This window comes from Aquarana catesbeiana, linkage group LG02 (genome assembly GCF_042186555.1).
Source record: "Aquarana catesbeiana isolate 2022-GZ linkage group LG02, ASM4218655v1, whole genome shotgun sequence".
NCBI classification, from domain to species: domain Eukaryota; kingdom Metazoa; phylum Chordata; class Amphibia; order Anura; family Ranidae; genus Aquarana; species Aquarana catesbeiana.
Window position 1 is genome coordinate 36,882,539 of NC_133325.1, and position 18,818 is coordinate 36,901,356.

Genomic DNA, 18,818 nt, shown 5'->3' on the forward strand with positions numbered 1-18,818 from the left:
ATGACCTGCGGGCTGCAGCCCTGATCACTGTATTCTGACAGTGGAGGAGTCCTGCTGTCAGAGTACAATGGCACAGAGAGGGGATTCCTCCATCCACCTTGTTTTGAGTGGATGCAGGAATCTATTCAGCTTGCTGGAAAAAAAAAATAGCGTGTACTAGGGTGGCACTGATACCGGTATTATTGCTGATACTAAGCATTTGCAACTTGTACTTTAGCAAATGCTCCAATATCTAAAACAACTGTTATCAGCGAGTACTTGAGCTATTGTTGGTACAAAACAGGTATTGGTGCAACCCTGGTGTGTAAACAGCTTTAGACAATGTGTCTGGGTGTTTAATGAACTCAAAGACAAAGCTCCTGGGCAAACAAATCTGCATAGGTGAGATTAAGGATAACCGGGAAAACATTTGTCACTGTTAGTACCTATGCACAAGAACTTATATTGTAGGTATAGCATACACTATACAATCTGATTGTACAATCTCTGCACAATCTCCTTTAGATTTATGAAAACTTTGTAATATATGGACAACCTAAACAATTCAAGTAGTATCCAATCAAGCAGGCCTTTGTACTACATAGTTGGTGGTAGATCCAAAAGATATTGTACAATCAGATTGTATAACGTAAAGGTAAGCTGGAGGCTGGCCATAGATGGATCGTTTTTATTTTTTTATCAATCAGCATCTGATCAAAAAAAATTGAATGGATCCCCCCCAATCCACACAACTAAGGTGGATGAGGGAATCCTTTCCGCTGAGACATCGATGTCGGCGCTGCAAATCTAAGGAAACATTTCTGCTGGTTTGAGAGAAGTTGATCATTAAATTGATGTCTCTTTAGCAAGAATGACTACAGAAGGATTGAAACCTGTCCGGTCCTTGCTGGACCAGTTACATTTCTATCCATCTAAGGCCAGGTTTAGTAGCTCCTGTTGCTTTCTTATGTCTGGGAAACTCACTAAGACTCCATGTACAGGAGTTCTTTAGGGCCCATTCACATGGGGAGCAGACATGTGTGTCCTGTGCAGGGCTCTCTTTTATCAGCATAGGGATGTATGGGCATTGTGTGCATATCACTGTGCCAGCGTCCCATTCACTTCTATTGGGACCCGCACCTGTATGTCATATTAGGATACAGAGGCTGTGTCCATGCAGACTCATGTCCCAGTAGATATGAATGGGGTGCTGACACTGGGATGCGCACAACACCTATGTACCCCCTTGCTGATAAACGCCAGCCCTGTATGGGAGATGCATGTTTGCACCCCTTGTGAATGGGCCCTTACTAAAAATAGAATCTGAAATAACAGTTGTCTTCACAATTAGCAGTGATATGAAGCCTGAAAGTATGTCACTGTTACCTGTTGGCTGAGTAGAGGCAGCACAGAGACACAGGAGAGAACAGCACTCAGTTTGGCTGTGCAGGTAGAGAGGGGGGGTCCGAGAGAAGGGCACAGGAGGGGAGGGGGTCCGAGAGAAGGGCACAGGAGGGGAGGGGGTCCGAGAGAAGGGCACAGGAGGGGAGGGGGTCTGAGAGAAGGGCACAGGAGGGGAGGGGGTCCGAGAGAAGGGCACAGGAGGGGAGGGGGTCCGAGAGAAGGGAGAAGGGCACAGGAGGGGAGGGGGTCCGAGAGAAGGGCACAGGAGGGGAGTGGGTCTCAGAGAAGGGCACAGGAGGGGAGGGGGTACGAGAGAAGGGCACAGGGAGGGAGGGGGTCAGAGAGAAGGGCGCAGGAGGGGAGGGGGTCACTATACAGAGGAGGAATAGGCTCTGAGATCTCTAGAGCAGGGAGAAATAACAGGAGGCTGGGGGTGGGGGTGGGGGGGGGGTGGTGATCTTCCACAGACATGAGACAGTGAGAGAGATAAAGCAGGAGTGATAAAAAATTACTGGAGAGGGGGGAGAGAAGCCACTGTGAAGGAGAGGGAAAGTTGTATGCATGTAGACTGAATCAGGAAAGTGCTGATACCTTCCCAACCTCACGTGCCCCGCCTGCTCCACTCTACTGTTGCTGAAAGACTAGTACTGTGTGCTGTCCAGGCAGGGGGGGCAGGTGTAATGCTATGATCTACATGCAGGGACAAAGCCGCTCTCTGCCTGCGTTATATCCAGGGCCGTTTTTAAGGCAGGGCGAAAGGGGCAGCTGCCCTGGGCCCTGTCATTGTTGTTGGGCCCAAAGCAGCTGCCTCATACTTGCCAACTATCCCAGTTTAAACTCCCTTGCCCCTTGAAGTTTTAGTCCTGTGCTGTGTCCTGATATCTCAGTGTGAAGTGCTGCTACTAATGCTGCCCAGTTCTGCCCTATTGTTTTGTACAAATTACTCACCTGCAGACCCTGTGTTTACATGTAAATAACCAGCAATCATTTGTAAATAGCGGCAGCATTCATATGTAAATAGCTGCATCCGGCGGCATAGATATGTAAATAAAGGCGGCATTCATATGTATATCATGCCCCCCTGCAGTGAGGAGATGATGTGCTGTAACCTCTAGCAATCAATCAGTGAGCAGTATTACTATACAGTAATCTCTAGCAACCAATCAACAAACAGAAATCATGTTCTGTAACATCTAGCAACTAATCACTGAGCCTTAATGTAGGCTGTAACCTCTAGGAACCAGTCAGTAAGCGGTAATGATACACTGTAACCTCTGGCAACCAATCGCTGCCTGATCTAATACAGTAAACTGATTTTAAGTCTAGATGCTATTTATTGTATGTCTCAGAGCAGGTGGAGAGCGAAATTGTATGGGGGGGGCCCAAGAAAACATTTGCCCAGGGTCCAATCGATATTAAAGACGGACCTGGTTATATGCTGCAGAACGGGAAGTGTTGTACCCAGCAAACTGCGCCCTCTTCTCACATTAAATCATCCCGCCCAGGGCAGATGCCCCTGCCGCCCACCCCTAGTACCGGCTCTGCTACCTACTTGCTGGAACAGTGCTACCTCTGCTGAATTTGGTGAGTTCTAAACTGCCCACTAGATGGCGCTTCTGTACATACACACACAAAGGAGCAGTGGGGGAAATCGCATGTAATTCGGACAGGAATCGCACCACCTTCCTATTCAAATTGCATGCGATTTATTGCAGTGCGATTTGCGCCCATTCATTATGTAAGACGCAAATCGGTATCGGGAGTATTTGGGTGAGTACCGACACTCGCTCAAATGACTGGTATCGGCACTTAGTGGACACCAAGACTAATAGAAAGGATGAATGTCACCAGAGAGGAAATAGACAACAATAGAAACCTGAGTGGTTCTATCCCTTCCACATTCTATCCATAAGTAAAAAAAGAAAAAAAAAAAAATGTTGGCTTTAGATATACTATACAACAAATAAGTACACAGTGTCTGCATTCTGCTATTACCCAGGATTACAGATTTGTCTGATATTAAAAATTAAACCACATTGCAGAGGGACATTATTTATAAAAAAATAAATGTTTATTGAAATAAAAAAAATCCTATGTACAACAACATATAAAAATAATTTCTTGCAATTATAAATATACAGTATTTACGGAGCAATTTGTTTGCATTGTTCACATCACAAAAATAAAATGTGTGGAATATAAATCCCACCTAAGCGAGTCTTGCTCAGACATTAGAAAGGAGCTTATATTTTAAATGTTGTAGTGGTGCTCAGTCCCAAAGTCCAAATACAAGTCCTTGTGAAGTAAACACCATGCAGTCTTTAATCCACCTCTTCAATGGTAGGTCCGGGGTTGCAGCCCTGTCTGGCCTGAGAACTGAAACTGCCTCCTGGCATCCCACCAGCTGATGCCCCTTGGTACAGTCTGGAGATGATAGGGTTACATACCCTCTCCAGCTCCTTCTGCTGGTGGATGTACTCCTCTTTCTCAGCCAGCTGGTTCTTGTCCAGCCATGACAGGACCTCATTACACTTATCCACAATGGCCTTCTTATCTGATGCACTCATTTTGTCCTTGATATTGTCATCCTCCACTGTGCTCTTCAGATTGAAGACATAGGCCTCCAGAGAGTTCTTAGCAGCAACCCTCTCCCTCTGGACATCATCATCCGCCTTGTACCTTTCTGCCTCCTGCACCATTTTCTCGATTTCCTCTTTGCTCAGTCTGCCCTTGTCATTGGTGATGGTGATTTTGTTCTGCTTTCCTGAGCTTTTGTCCACAGCAGACACATTGAGGATTCCGTTGGCATCAATATCAAAGGTTACTTCAATTTGTGGCACTCCGCGTGGAGCTGGAGGAATGCCACTCAGTTCAAACTTGCCCAGGAGGTTGTTGTCCTTTGTCATTGCTCTCTCACCCTCGAAGACCTGGATGAGGACACCTGGCTGGTTGTCTGAGTAGGTGCTGAAGATCTGTGTCTGCTTGGTGGGGATGGTGGTGTTGCGTTTGATGAGTACAGTCATCACCCCTCCAGCTGTTTCTAGACCAAGAGAGAGCGGGGCCACATCCAGCAGGAGCAGATCCTGGACTTTCTCAGACTTGTTACCAGTCAGGATGGCAGCTTGTACAGCGGCTCCATAGGCGACAGCTTCATCAGGATTGATGCTCTTGTTTAGCTCCTTCCCATTGAAGAAGTCTTGAAGGAGTTTCTGCACCTTGGGAATACATGTAGAGCCTCCCACTAGAACAATGTCATGAATCTGAGACTTGTCCAGCTTGGCATCTCTCAGGGACTTTTCAACAGGGTCAAGGGTTCCCCTGAAGAGGTCTGAACAGAGTTCCTCAAAACGAGCCCTGGTGATGGAAGTGTAGAAGTCAATGCCCTCATACAGAGAGTCAATCTCAATGCTGGCCTGGGTGCTGGAGGACAGGGTGCGCTTGGCTCTCTCACAAGCTGTTCTGAGCCTCCTCAGAGCTCTCTTATTCTGGCTGATATCCTTCTTGTGCTTGCGCTTGAATTCTTCCACAAAGTGGGTCACCATTCTGTTGTCAAAGTCTTCTCCACCCAGATGGGTGTCACCTACTGTAGCCTTCACCTCAAAGACACCGTCATCAATTGTGAGGATGGAGACGTCAAATGTGCCACCTCCCAGGTCAAAGATCAGGACGTTGTGTTCACCTCGGCTTCCTTTATCCAAGCCATAAGCAATGGCAGCAGCTGTGGGCTCATTAACGATTCTCATCACATTTAAACCAGCGATGACTCCGGCATCTTTAGTGGCTTGGCGCTGGGAATCGTTAAAATAGGCTGGCACGGTGATCACAGCGTTTCTCACAGGATGACCCAGGTACGCCTCAGCTGTTTCCTTCATCTTCAACAAGACCATAGAGGAAATTTCCTCAGGTGAAAAGGTCTTCTCTTCTCCTTTGTATTCCACTTTCACTTTGGGCTTCCCACAGTCACTCACCACCTGGAATGGCCAGTGCTTCATGTCAGACTGCACCACAGGGTCATCAAACTTCCTGCCAATCAGTCTCTTGGCATCAAAGACCGTGTTCTGTGGGTTCATGGCCACCTGGTTCTTTGCTGCATCTCCGATCAGTCTCTCTGTGTCGGTGAAGGCCACATAGCTCGGGGTGGTGCGGTTGCCCTGGTCATTGGCGATGATCTCCACCTTGCCATGCTGGAAGACGCCAACGCAGGAATAGGTCGTGCCTAGATCAATGCCAATTGCAACGTCTTTGGGAGCCATCTTCTTGCTGGTGGATGGGTAGATTTCTACAGAATGTCTTCTCTGGGGTCAGTAGATGAAGCCGGTTCTCCTCTGCTGTGTCAGAAGATACGTTTTCTCTGTGCTGTATCAGGAACGAAGGTGTGTTCTCCTCTATGAGCTGAGCTCTGTCTTCTCTCTGGGAGTTTTACTATCTGCCTCTCTCTGTGCAGCTCAGCTCTATTTATACTCGCTGGCTCAGCTGTGAGAAAGTGAGGCCCGGAATGATGGAAAGAAGAGGAATAGTGCAGGGCCGGGCATGACAGTGTGTCTAGTGACACACATAGGGTTAATGTTTCAAGGAAAAGTGTGGGAGGAGATAACAGGAAAGTAAGGAGGAGTGGCCTTATAAAAGAGGGGAGGAGCAAAAACGGAACAGTGTGCTGGGAAGGAGACACGAGGAGGCAGAATTTCTCTGCTCCTCAGACACAATGGCGGACGTTGAGGCGATTTTGGCACGGTTGCGGCAGGCGGCGGCGGCGAATGGATCCGACTGGCTTCGCAGCCAGGTCACAGCGATGCTCGGGGGAGAAGCAAGCCATGCAGGGGGTGAAGGTGAGCCGTCTGTGCGTGCGCGGAGATCGCGGCCTCCGGCGCGCTATCCACCTGGGCCAGGACATGGACAGGGTCGTCTGACACGGAGCCCAAGGGGGGGGGGGGAACAATCGGCACCGCCGGCTAAGAGGAGCCACACGGGTGATTCGGTGGGGCCCGGGCGGGTTACACGCCGCGGTCACGGAGCGGTGGGCGGGGCCACGGGCCAACATGGCGCCACTTCCCCGCACGCTGGCACTGCACGGAGGATTTCGAACAGCCCCTCAGTACCTCTGCACGAGTGTGAGCGGGTGGACAGAAGGGGGAGAACGGCGCCGAGAGCAGCAGCGTCCGGGTCGCGTGGATCGAGCGGCACCGCGGGTGGGCGGAGCTTACCGGGCGAGGGGGATGTGTCCCAAGATGGCGATGGAAACAGTGCCCAGGCTGGCCCGGTAGCTGGAAGTTCAGGGCAGCAGGGAGCAGCAGTGACTCGTCGCACGGTGCAGGCCTCACACCAGCGTGGGCTTCCGGCCTCCAGGAGGGCTTCTCCTGGGGGGCTACCTCTGACGCCAGTCCCAGTGCAAGGGGAACAGTCCGAAGACGAGGTGTCCGATGAGGAAGATGGGCTACAGCAGCCGGAACCAGCAAGAGAGAGCAGCACAGTGGCTGTTGGGAGGAATCCTGGTCAGCCCGGTAAGTCTAGTGATAACTTTTCCTTTACCAATGCTTTGCAGGGCTTGCTGGGGGGGATAGCAACAACTGCAGGAGGGATGGTGACACCTTTGCAGAGCGGGGTGGGTCAGGTTACTGACCAACAACTGGCGAGTACTGCACCCGCCAGTTCGGGGTCAGGGGGACAGCTCCAGGAGCTATTGGAGGGTTTAAGGGCCCTGGTTGGTCGCTTTGGAGAGGGACCAGGGCAGGCTCCGCAAGGGGATGCACAAAGGGCGACAGGGGCTGCGGTTACAGAGGTGCCAGCTACCACAATGCCAGAGAAGGTGGCAGACAAGGAAACAGCAGGTGAGAAGGGGGCTGCAGAAACAAAAGGCAGGACTGATGTGGTTAGCCTGGCAGATGCTGCAAAATGTGAGATATATGTTTGTTTTGAAGGCCCGTTAGGGGCACACTTGAAACCTGAAGTGAGAAAAAAAATTCATAAAGGTGAGTACGTGGAAATTTTCTCCTTGTTGCCATTGGAAAAGTTTAACCTGGATAGGGTTAAACCCGACGATTCCAAGAAGGAGGATGAGGAGAAGAGGAGATATAGATTGATACCGCGGACGTTTGTGAATTGGTTGCAAGCGTTCGCTATCATGGCTAGTGTCATTGGCGAAAAGAACCCTGAACATTGTTCGGGGTTGTTTTGTTATATGGATGCTATAGGTGAGGCACATAGAGTGTACGGGGGAACTGCGTGGTTACGTTACGATGAGCAGTTTCATCAACGCAGAGCGGTGCGTCCGGCTCTGCGTTGGGACCATAAGGATATTAGCCTATGGATGAAGCTGATGTCGTCGGCTAGGACCCCGCCTCAGTTATTTCAAGGGGGGGCCGGGGGTACTAACTCCTCAGGACTACCGGCCGGCAGAAAATGGGGGGTATGCTGGCAGTATAATGAAGGATCCTGTAAATTTGGGGGGTCCTGCAAATTCAAGCACGAGTGTTCAGGCTGTGGGGGAGCCCACACCCTGTCTCGGTGTTTCAAAAAAGGTAAACGTACCGGGGAGTTTGCTCACAAGAGGGATGACGCCGGTGAAGGTGGAAAGGATGCAACCTTTCCTAAGTAAGTATCCGGATAGGAAAGCGGCGTTACTGATCACTGAGGGTTTTAGAGAGGGGTTCAAAATTCCATGTTCATTGGCGGTGGTTCCTCCAGTAGCACGGAATTTAAAATCTGCGTTGCAACACCCGGGGGTGGTGGGGGAGAAATTGGAAAAGGAAGTGGCTTTAGGACGGATGGGGGGGCCATTTGAGGCAAAACCATTGAATGACTTGGTGGTGTCCCCTCTGGGGGTGGTGCCCAAGAAAGAGCCGAATAAGTTTCGGCTCATTCACCACTTATCATTTCCAAAAGGGGGTTCGGTTAACGATTTCATTGACCCGGACGTCTGCACCGTGTCATACACTTCGTTTGATGCGGCGGTTCGATGGGTCAGGCGCTATGGAAAAGGGGCACTGATGGCAAAAGCTGATATTGAGGCAGCGTTTAGGCTGCTGCCAGTACACCCGGACAGTTTTTGGCTGCTGGGTTGCAAGTGGCAGGAACAATTTTATGTGGACAAATGCTTGCCTATGGGTTGCTCCATTTCCTGCGCCATGTTTGAAGTTTTCAGTTCCTTTTTGGAGTGGGTGGTAAGAGATTTGTCCGGCCTTGAATCTATGATACACTATTTAGATGATTTCCTATGCATAGGCCCACCGTCTTCCAGTGTGTGTGCGATTTTATTGTCAACGTTTCAACACACTGCAGAACGGTTTGGTGTTCCCCTGGCTGCTGACAAAACTGAGGGCCCCACCACGGAGATTAGCTTTTTGGGCATTGTTATTGATTCAGTGGCAATGGAATGTAGGTTACCGCAAGGAAAGTTACTGGATCTGCAGACGGAAATAAGGCGGGTCCATGGGATGAAAAAAATACAGCTGAGGGATCTCCAATCTTTGCTTGGTAAGTTGAACTTTGCTTGTAGAATCATACCCATGGGTAGGGTTTTTTGCCGACGGCTGTCTGCAGCTACGGCTGGGGTAAAAGCACCGGCCCATTTCATTAGGCTTACTAAGGATCATCGTGAGGATTTAAAGGTATGGTATCAATTTTTGTCGGAATACAACGGGAGGTCAGTGTGGATGTCTGGTCCGGTAAGCAACTTCGATGTAGAATTAGTTACTGACGCGGCGGGATCTACTGGATATGGGGCGTTCTTTAAGGGTCAATGGAGTGCAGAACCATGGCCAAAATCCTGGGTTGAAGCAGGTTTCCTTCGTAACTTGGTACTATTGGAATTGTTTCCAGTAGTTCTGGCTATGGAATTATGGGGCAAGGCTTGTCAGAATTTAAAGTTGCGGTTGAACTGTGATAATATGGGAGTGGTGCAGGTAGTCAATCGCTTGTCAGCGTCTTCTCAACCTGTCATAAGACTATTGCGACAGTTGGTATTACGGTGCTTGCAATTGAATATTTTTATATATGCTGTGCATATACCTGGGATTGAAAATACGCTGGCTGATTCACTGTCTCGCTTTCAGTGGGACAAGTTCAGGGAATTAGCTCCGGCTGCAGAGAAGGAAGGGATTCCTTGCCCGGGTTGGATCTGGGAGCTGGCATTGGAGACATCGCAGGATGGATACAACAGTCTGTGAGTGAGTCCACATGGTTGGCCTATGTGAAGGTATGGGGTGAATGGTTGAGACTTGTACGGGAATCCGGAGCAAAGGATGACGGGGGAGAGTTGAGATTATTGGTCATTTATTTTGTGTCCAGGAATATGGAAAATGGGGTGGGGGTATCGTCTATTGGTAAGAAATTGGCGGCGCTGTCGTTTCTGTTTAAGTTACAGGGGATGGAGGATTGGACGAAGGAATTTTGGGTACGGCAGGCATTAAAAGGGTACCGGAAAGGGCACAAGAAAAAAGATAACCGTAGACCGGTCACTTTTGCCAACCTGTTGGCAATTTGTGATCAGCTAGGGTTGGTGTGCAGCTCAAGTTATGAATGTTTACTTTTTACAGCGGCTTTTTCGCTGGCGTTTTTTGGGGCGTTTCGGGTAGGGGAGTTGGTCAGCCCATCCAAAAAGGAAGCGGGGGGTATTTTGGTGCAAGACGTGCGGGCACGCACGGGAAGTGTGTGTTTACGGCTGAGGAGGTCGAAAACAGACCAATTGGGAAAGGGCATAGATGTGTGGCTGCATGCATTACCGGGATCGCCAGTATGTCCGGTGAGGACGGTTAATGAATTTGGGAAGATTAGACCGGTAGGTGAGGGTCCATTTTTATGTCATGAGAATGGTGCTTACCTTTCAAAGTTTCAATTTGTGGCGGTGTTTCGAAAATGCTTATCGATGATAGGTTTGGATGAGAAAGCATACGCCTCACACTCCTTCCGCATTGGGGCGGCCACAGAAGCTGCCAGATGCGGGTTGGATGAAGCAGCGGTGCGGAGGATCGGTAGATGGGAATCAAAGAGATTCCGTTCATACATTCGCCCTCAATTAGTAGTGGAATAATAAAAAAAAATAAAAAAAAAATAAAATATTATATATAAATAAATAAATAAATAAATGAATGAAAAATAAATGAAACCCGTATGTTGTATAAGTTGGGTTTTCACATATAGGTAGTGGGTGTTTTTGGTCTGTTGCGTTGGTGATATCACCCTGCCTTGTTGTCTTTTCGTTTCAGATGGAGTGTCTCCACGCCTCGTCTGGATACTGGGACACTCCTACGTTTGTTGGGGGGCAAGGAGAGGTGATGCGAGACCAGATGGGCGCCAGTTAGGCATATCGAGAAGGGAGGCTTTTATCAAGTGGCTGGGGAGACCAGGAATGATGTGGGGCAGAGTGGTTTCAGAGGTGGAACGATTTGCCTGGCTAGATAGACCTCCGGATGTGTTGGTCATACACGCTGGAGGTAACGATTTGGGGGTGAGGACGGTCCGGGACCTGATAGAGGATGTAAAAGCAGATTTGTTGCACTTGCACACTAATTATCCGAACACTTTGTTACTATGGTCTGATATTGTGGCACGAACTTCGTGGCGCAATGCTAGGTCTGTGGTAAGGATTAACAAGGCTCGTATACGTGTCAACAGGGTGGTGGGGAGGTTTTTGGTTCAACAAGGGGGCATGGTGATTCGGCACAGAGAGCTCGAGATAAATGTAGGCCTCTATTTGAGGAGGGATGGGGTCCACCTCACAGATGTGGGGACGGATCTTTGGACCATGGGTTTGCAGGAAGGAATAGAACGGGCCTTGAGGGTGTGGAGGGGCCCTTAAGGATAAGGTTTCATCCTTTCGGGCTGTGGCTGGTTTGTTGTTGTTGGTCGGTGACGGTAGCGGTAAATAAAAGGTTAAAAGGGGTGGGGGGTCAGCAATAGTATGGCCCCTCCTGTGTATTCCTGAAAGGAATACCGGTATGTTGCACTGCGGGAGGGGGTTGTCTCCGAGCGGTACAGCTGGAGGCCTTATCAGTTTTGAAACATGTTCCTGCAGTGCCCTCTTGTGGATATGTGGTAAACTGGGGTAGCTCCGTCATTGACCAACAGATTGTTTAAAACATGTTGTTTTATCTGAGTTTATATGTTATTCATATTGAAGTTAATATTGGAGGTAATTTTATACAGTTGTTTAATAAAAGGCTGTTATGGCCATTTATACTCCAGATGAAAGGTGTGGTCTCGTTATTTAAGTTGGTAAGAGGGTGGAGTATGGTGGCTAACAGTATGGGTAAAATTGGGGTACATCTGGACTACACTAGTCAAGTGAGGCCCGGAATGATGGAAAGAAGAGGAATAGTGCAGGGCCGGGCATGACAGTGTGTCTAGTGACACACATAGGGTTAATGTTTCAAGGAAAAGTGTGGGAGGAGATAACAGGAAAGTAAGGAGGAGTGGCCTTATAAAAGAGGGGAGGAGCAAAAACGGAACAGTGTGCTGGGAAGGAGACACGAGGAGGCAGAATTTCCCACCCTCCCTCCCTGTGTAATGTGTTGTTGGTGTTGTTAATGTGTGTGTTTATTTTTCAGGTTTGGAAGCATTTGGTCGTCATGACAGCTGGATGGTTGGCTGGTTTGTTGTTGTTGGTCGGTGACGGTAGCGGTAAATAAAAGGTTAAAAGGGGTGGGGGGTCAGCAATAGTATGGCCCCTCCTGTGTATTCCTGAAAGGAATACCGGTATGTTGCACTGCGGGAGGGGGTTGTCTCCGAGCGGTACAGCTGGAGGCCTTATCAGTTTTGAAACATGTTCCTGCAGTGCCCTCTTGTGGATATGTGGTAAACTGGGGTAGCTCCGTCATTGACCAACAGATTGTTTAAAACATGTTGTTTTATCTGAGTTTATATGTTATTCATATTGAAGTTAATATTGGAGGTAATTTTATACTGTTGTTTAATAAAAGGCTGTTATGGCCATTTATACTCCAGATGAAAGGTGTGGTCTCGTTATTTAAGTTGGTAAGAGGGTGGAGTATGGTGGCTAACAGTATGGGTAAAATTGGGGTACATCTGGACTACACTAGTCAAGTTCCTGACCAATCACGGACAATCTAGGCACAAGCTTTGTTGTCTCCCAGGGAACCAGCTGGAACCTTCCGGAGACTTCCTGGATGCATCACCCAATCAGCACTAACCTAAGGCGACGTCATCCTCAGATGATTCAGGAAGCTACAGGAATATTCAGGGACTCCTTAGGCTCTCACCAATTAGAGTTGGGTTTGGTGACCTCAGAATGCCGGGTGGTTTCACGAAGGTTCCAGAATGCCGGTGTTACATGGAAGAGCACTGCTGTGTCTTTCTATATAACTGTGCAAATAATAAAATTATCATGGACAGAACTCAGCATGGAAGAACACTGTGTCCCCTCCCAGCAGTGTGCATGTGTATGCATGGATGGAATGAATTACAAATCAATGTTATTGATACAAAGTAACACATGCACCCCCCCACCCCCTATATCTGTATATTACACCCTTTCCTATACGGTACTTTTCTGGTGTATATGGGTGTTTAACCATTTCAGGACTGGAAGGTGACTGGATATGATAAGCCCAATCACTGGGATCACTACAAGCGGGAAATTACAAACCCTTGAATGACTTTAATTGTGTGAATTCTTCCTTCCTGATGAATACGGAGTCCCAATATTAACCCTTCCACTACTAAAGCGTCTCCCACTTCCCTAACAGCACACAGTGCTGCCTGCAAACATGTTTGGATCCTCCTGCACCCCAAAGTGGGAATCATAACACCTAGTAGATTTGATTTATTTATTTCAGGTACTTATATAGCGCCGTCAGTTTACGCAGCGCTTTACATATACATTGAACATTCACATCAGTCGCTGCCCTCAAGGAGCTTACAACCTAAGGTCCCTAACTCACATTCATACATACTAGGGACACTTTAGACAGGATCCGATTAACCTACCAGCATGTCTTTAGAGTGCGGGAGGATAACGGAGTACCCACACAGGCACAGGGAGAACATGCAAACTCCATGCAGATGGTGTCATGGTCAGGATTCGAACCAGCAAACTTTTTTGCTGCTAGGTGAAAGTGCTAACCACTACACCACTGTCCACTGTACTGCCCTGTGCTGACTTTCATATCCAGGATTAGTGCTTTAAAAGTGACTGCTGCCCTGACAAATTATGTGTCATCATCAGGGGTGGACTGACCATTGAGCCACTCGGGCACTGCCCGAGTGCCCTGGGCCACTAAGGGGCCCCATCAGGGTTGCCAGCCTCAGTAAAACCAGGGAGAGTATGTATAAATCTGTGTTTTTTTTTACACCTGTCTGTGTATACTGTGTGGCCCCATAATCTCTGATTGGCTGGGGCCCCCATAATCTCCTATTGCCCGGGGGCCCCATGAGTTATCAGTCCGCCCCTGGTCATCATCTAGACTTTCCTGCATACCACAGTGCTACCTACAATCCCCCCCTATCACGTCATTACCATTTAGCTAGACCCCCCCCCCCATCCAGAAGAATCCTTTCACATATAAGAAACCAAATCCAAATTGAAGACTAAAAAACATCCAAATTGAAGGCCAAAAACTTGTTTTATGCACTTAGTTTGGGAGAGCAGGAGGAACTTATAAAATGCTATACTGGGCTGTCTTGTAGAAAGGCTCTTACCAGGGCTTATAGATATCTGCATACAGGGCTGTAAAGATATATGAGAAGGAGGGATTGCAGGCAGCATTGCATGTTTTTTTTTTTTTTTTTTTTAATGTTTGGGGCGTGGCACATAGTTTGGAAGGGTTGTAGGAACTTTAAATCTGGCCTCACAATTAGTAACCACTACGGGAAATGGACTCCCTTAGTGGGGGAAAGCAGCTGGAATGTTGGTGGGTTTGCAAACGGTACTTTACAGCCCATTGGGAGCCATTGCAGCTGGCTCATTAGGAAGGGTAGAAGAAACTTTCTTTATAAAATGGTTAAAAACACAGACATTGGGAGGAAGCCAATAGTGAGGAAAGGGGTAATATATCTGGGTGCCTAAATGCTGCCACCAGGGTGGACAAGGATAATACGAACATCCAGCAATGAGCTGCTGCTAGCCGTGAAAGGGTCAAACATATACAGACACTGGAAGCCACCAGTCATCATAGGGTTAATAGTTCCCAGCCATCAGGAAACATCTCCATATAAATAGGTAAATCCTATCCAGTCAACACAGACCCACAGGAAATGAAAGGGTTAATCACATCCAGCCATTAGGGAGCGGTTAGTCATGAAAGGGTTAATAAAATCCACCTGGAAAGGCATCAGTCATGAAAGGGTTAATGGTATTCAGCCTCTAGGGAGTTGATAATCATGGAAGGGTTAATCCTATCCAGCCACTGAGGAGACATTTGTCATAAATTGGTGTTCAGCCACTAAGGAGATGCTGATCATAAAGGGTTAATTATATGCAGCCACCATAGAGCTGTTAGTCAGGTTAATCCTGTCTAGCCACCAGATAACCACAAGTCATGAAAAGGTTAACTGTATTATGCTTAATGGAGCTGCTGGTCATGTGAGTGTTAATGTTATCTGGCCACCAGGGAGCAATTAGTCGAGAAATGGTTAATTGTATTCAGCCACTAGGTAGCGGTTATAAATGGAAAGGGTTAATCCCAACCACCGGGGACCTGCAAGTCATGAAAGGGTTAACTCTGTCCAGACAGCAGAGATCTGCCCCCAACATTCCTGTACATTCAGGAATCATCTAAAGTTGATGACGTTTGTCTCAGGTCAGTGCTGATTGGCTAATGCTTCCAGGAAGTGTCTGGAAGGTTCCAGCTGCTTCCTAAGGACTGTGCGTGATTGGTCAGGAACTTTCTCACAGCTGAGCTAGCGAGTATAAATAGAGCTGAGCTGCACAGAGAGAGGCAGATAGTAAAACTCCCAGAGAGAAGACAGAGCTCAGCTCATAGAGGAGAACACAACTCCGTTCCTGATACAGCACAGAGGAGACGTATCTTCTGACACAGCAGAGGAGAACCAACTTCATCTACTGACCCCTGAGAAGATATTCTATAGAAATCTATACATCCACCAGCACGAAGATGGCTCCCAAAGACGTTGCAATTGGCATTGATCTGGGCACAACCTATTCCTGCGTTGGCGTCTTCCAGCATGGCAAGGTGGAGATCATCGCCAATGACCAGGGCAACCGCACCACCCCGAGCTATGTGGCCTTCACCGACACAGAGAGACTGATCGGAGATGCTGCCAAGAACCAGGTGGCCATGAACCCGCAGAACACGGTCTTTGATGCCAAGAGACTGATTGGCAGGAAGTTTGATGACCCCGTGGTGCAGTCTGACATGAAGCACTGGCCATTCCAGGTGGTGAGTGACTGTGGGAAGCCCAAAGTGAAGGTGGAATACAAAGGAGAAGAGAAGACCTTTGCACCTGAGGAAATTTCCTCCATGGTCTTGTTGAAGATGAAGGAAACAGCTGAGGCGTACCTGGGTCATCCTGTGAAAAATGCTGTGGTCACCGTGCCAGCCTATTTCAATGACTCCCAGCGCCAAGCCACTAAAGATGCCGGGGTCATCGCTGGTTTAAATGTACTGAGAATCATTAATGAGCCCACAGCTGCTGCTATTGCTTATGGCTTGGACAAAGGAAGCCGAGGTGAACGCAACATCCTGATTTTTGACCTGGGAGGTGGCACATTTGACATCTCCATCCTCACAATTGATGACGGGGTCTTTGAAGTGAAGGCTACAGCAGGTGACACACATCTGGGTGGAGAAGACTTTGACAACCGGATGGTGAACCACTTTGTGGAGGAATTCAAGCGCAAGCACAAGAAAGATATCAGCCAGAATAAGAGAGCTCTGAGGAGGCTCAGAACAGCCTGTGAGAGAGCCAAGCGCACCCTGTCCTCCAGCACTCAGGCCAGCATTGAGATTGACTCTCTGTATGAGGGCATTGACTTCTACACTTCCATCACCAGGGCTCGTTTTGAGGAACTCTGTTCAGACCTCTTCAGGGGAACCCTTGACCCTGTTGAAAAGGCCCTGAGAGATGCCAAGCTGGACAAGTCTCAGATTCATGACATTGTTCTGGTCGGAGGCTCTACACGTATTCCCAAGGTGCAGAAACTCCTTCAAGACTTCTTCAATGGGAAGGAGCTAAACAAGAGCATTAACCCTGATGAAGCTGTCGCCTATGGAGCTGCTGTACAAGCTGCCATCTTGACAGGTGACAAGTCTGAGAAGGTCCAGGATCTGCTCCTGCTGGATGTGGCCCCACTCTCTCTTGGTCTAGAAACAGCCGGAGGAGTTATGACTGTACTCATCAAACGTAACACCACCATCCCCACCAAGCAGACACAGATCTTCAGCACCTACTCCGACAACCAGCCAGGTGTACTCATCCAGGTCTTTGAGGGTGAGAGAGCAATGACAAAGGACAACAACCTCCTGGGCAAGTTTGAACTGAGTGGCATTCCTCCAGCTCCACGCGGAGTGCCACAAATTGAAGTCACCTTTGACATTGATGCCAACGGAATCCTCAATGTGTCTGCTGTGGACAAAAGCTCAGGAAAGCAGAACAAAATCACCATCACCAATGACAAGGGCAGGCTGAGCAAAGAGGAAATAGAGAACATGGTGCAGGAGGCAGAAAGGTACAAGGCGGACGATGATGTCCAGAGAGAGAGGGTTGCTGCTAAGAACTCTCTGGAGGCCTATGTCTTCAATCTGAAGAGCACAGTGGAGAATGACAATATCAAGGACAAAATGAGTGCATCAGATAAGAAGGTCATTATGGATAAGTGTAATGAGGTCCTGTCATGGCTGGACAAGAACCAGCTGGGTGAGAAAGAGGAGTATGTCCACCAGCAGAAGGAGCTGGAGAGGGTATGTAACCCTATCATCTCCAGATTGTACCAAGGGGCAGCAGGAGGAGGGATGCCAGGAGCCAGCTGCAGTACTCAGGCCAGACAGGGCTGCAACCCTGGACCTACCATTGAAGAAGTGGATTAAAGACTTCACAGTGTTAACTACAGAGGGACTTGTATGTGAATTTTCGGAATGGTCATCATTGCAGAGTTAGGGTAAGGACAGTATAACATTAAAAATATAAGGACTTGCATGTGATTATATTGGACTGAGCAGCACTGAAGAAAAGGACTAAATACAGTACTTTAAAAAGACATAAACAGTGGATAATGAGGGAGAGTGTACAGTGTTTTTTGCAGGTCATCAAACACGTCAAGCAAACTACATTTTACTATTTTAGGAATTTTTGTTTTTCTACTTCGATGTTTGTTGTACATATGGTAATTGATATTTTTCCTAATAAATATTTTTCTTTTTTAATTTATTTGTGTTTTGTTTTAATGTTAAATCTAAATATATTTTGCAATGTGTTCAGTATAATATTGGTAATTATCTTCATAGGAGATAAAAAAAAAACTTTTTTTTTTTTTTTTTTTATTAGGCATGGAAATTGCATTAGAATCCTAATAGCATGGGGCATTATAAGAATGGCCAACTGAGTTAGGAACATATTGGAGGTTATTTACAAAAGGCAAACTCACTTTGCACTACAAGTGCACTGCAATGCACTTGTAAGTGCATTTGGAAGTGCAGTCACTCTAGATCTGAGGAGAAGATCTCTGCTGATTTTATCACCCAATCATGTGCAAGCTAAAATGCTGTTTTTTATTTTCCTTGCATGTCCCCCTCAGATCTATAGTGACTGCACTTGAAAGTGCACTTGTAGTGCAAAGTGGATTTGCCTTTCGTAAATAACCCCCATTTTGTACTATTAGGCTATGCAAGGAGTAGGTCATTCTGTGCAGATAGTTTGTGGCATCTGTGCTCAACATCATCTACATCTTTACTGATTCTGGCTGTTTTATGACCTGATAAGACCAGATAGATGGGTACAGAGAAAGATGTCCACACTAAAATGAAAATCGTGTTCACAAAATAACAAGCTCTAGCCAACATGTCCAGGCCCGGACTGGGACAAAAAATAGGCCCGGGCATTTTGGATTGAGCAGCCCATGACATGTTAACCGGCCCCTTCCCCACTCTCCACCCTGACAGATCCCCTGAGAGAGGGAAGGGGGGAACCCAGCAGAGGTGTGGAGGGGGGGTGCGACCAGGAAAGAGCATGGGGGTTGGAGAGCACAGGGAAGAACCTTGAGAACAAGGGGTGGGGCGAGAGCACAGGGGAGAGGCAGAGAACACAGGGAGGAAGAGGAGAGCACAGGGGGGCAGCGGAGAGCATGGGGGGAGGTGGAGAGCCCAGGGAGGACAACGGAGAGCATGGGGGATGTGGACAGCACAGGAGGGCTGGCGGAGAGCATGGGGTGATGGGAAGACCGGAAGAGCACAGGGGGGAGTGGCGGAGAGCATAGGGGGAGGTGGAGAGCATGGGGGGAGGTGGAGAGCATGGGGGGAGGTGGAGAG

The 18,818-nt window shown here is 48.1% G+C and overlaps 2 protein-coding genes across 2 annotated transcripts; one reads left to right on the plus strand and one right to left on the minus strand.

Annotated features, from left to right (window-relative positions):
- Positions 1–3,483: 3,483 nt before the first annotated feature.
- On the minus strand, positions 3,484–6,087 carry LOC141126794 (heat shock 70 kDa protein-like). Its single transcript, XM_073612781.1, has one exon. It carries the CDS (start codon positions 5,634–5,636, stop codon positions 3,705–3,707), a length of 1,932 nt encoding a protein of 643 aa, XP_073468882.1. The 5' UTR covers positions 5,637–6,087; the 3' UTR covers positions 3,484–3,704.
- An 8,998-nt stretch (positions 6,088–15,085) lies between these two features.
- On the plus strand, positions 15,086–17,693 carry LOC141126795 (heat shock 70 kDa protein-like). The gene has a single exon (XM_073612782.1). It carries the CDS (start codon positions 15,450–15,452, stop codon positions 17,379–17,381), a length of 1,932 nt encoding a protein of 643 aa, XP_073468883.1. The 5' UTR covers positions 15,086–15,449; the 3' UTR covers positions 17,382–17,693.
- The last annotated feature ends 1,125 nt before the right edge of the window (positions 17,694–18,818 follow it).

Excerpts from the sequence above, each read along its gene's own strand:
- LOC141126795 (XM_073612782.1), top strand. The coding sequence starts at position 15,450 with ATGGCTCCCAAAGACGTTGCAATTGGCATTGATCTGGGCACAACCTAT.
- LOC141126794 (XM_073612781.1), bottom strand. The coding sequence starts at position 5,636 with ATGGCTCCCAAAGACGTTGCAATTGGCATTGATCTAGGCACGACCTAT.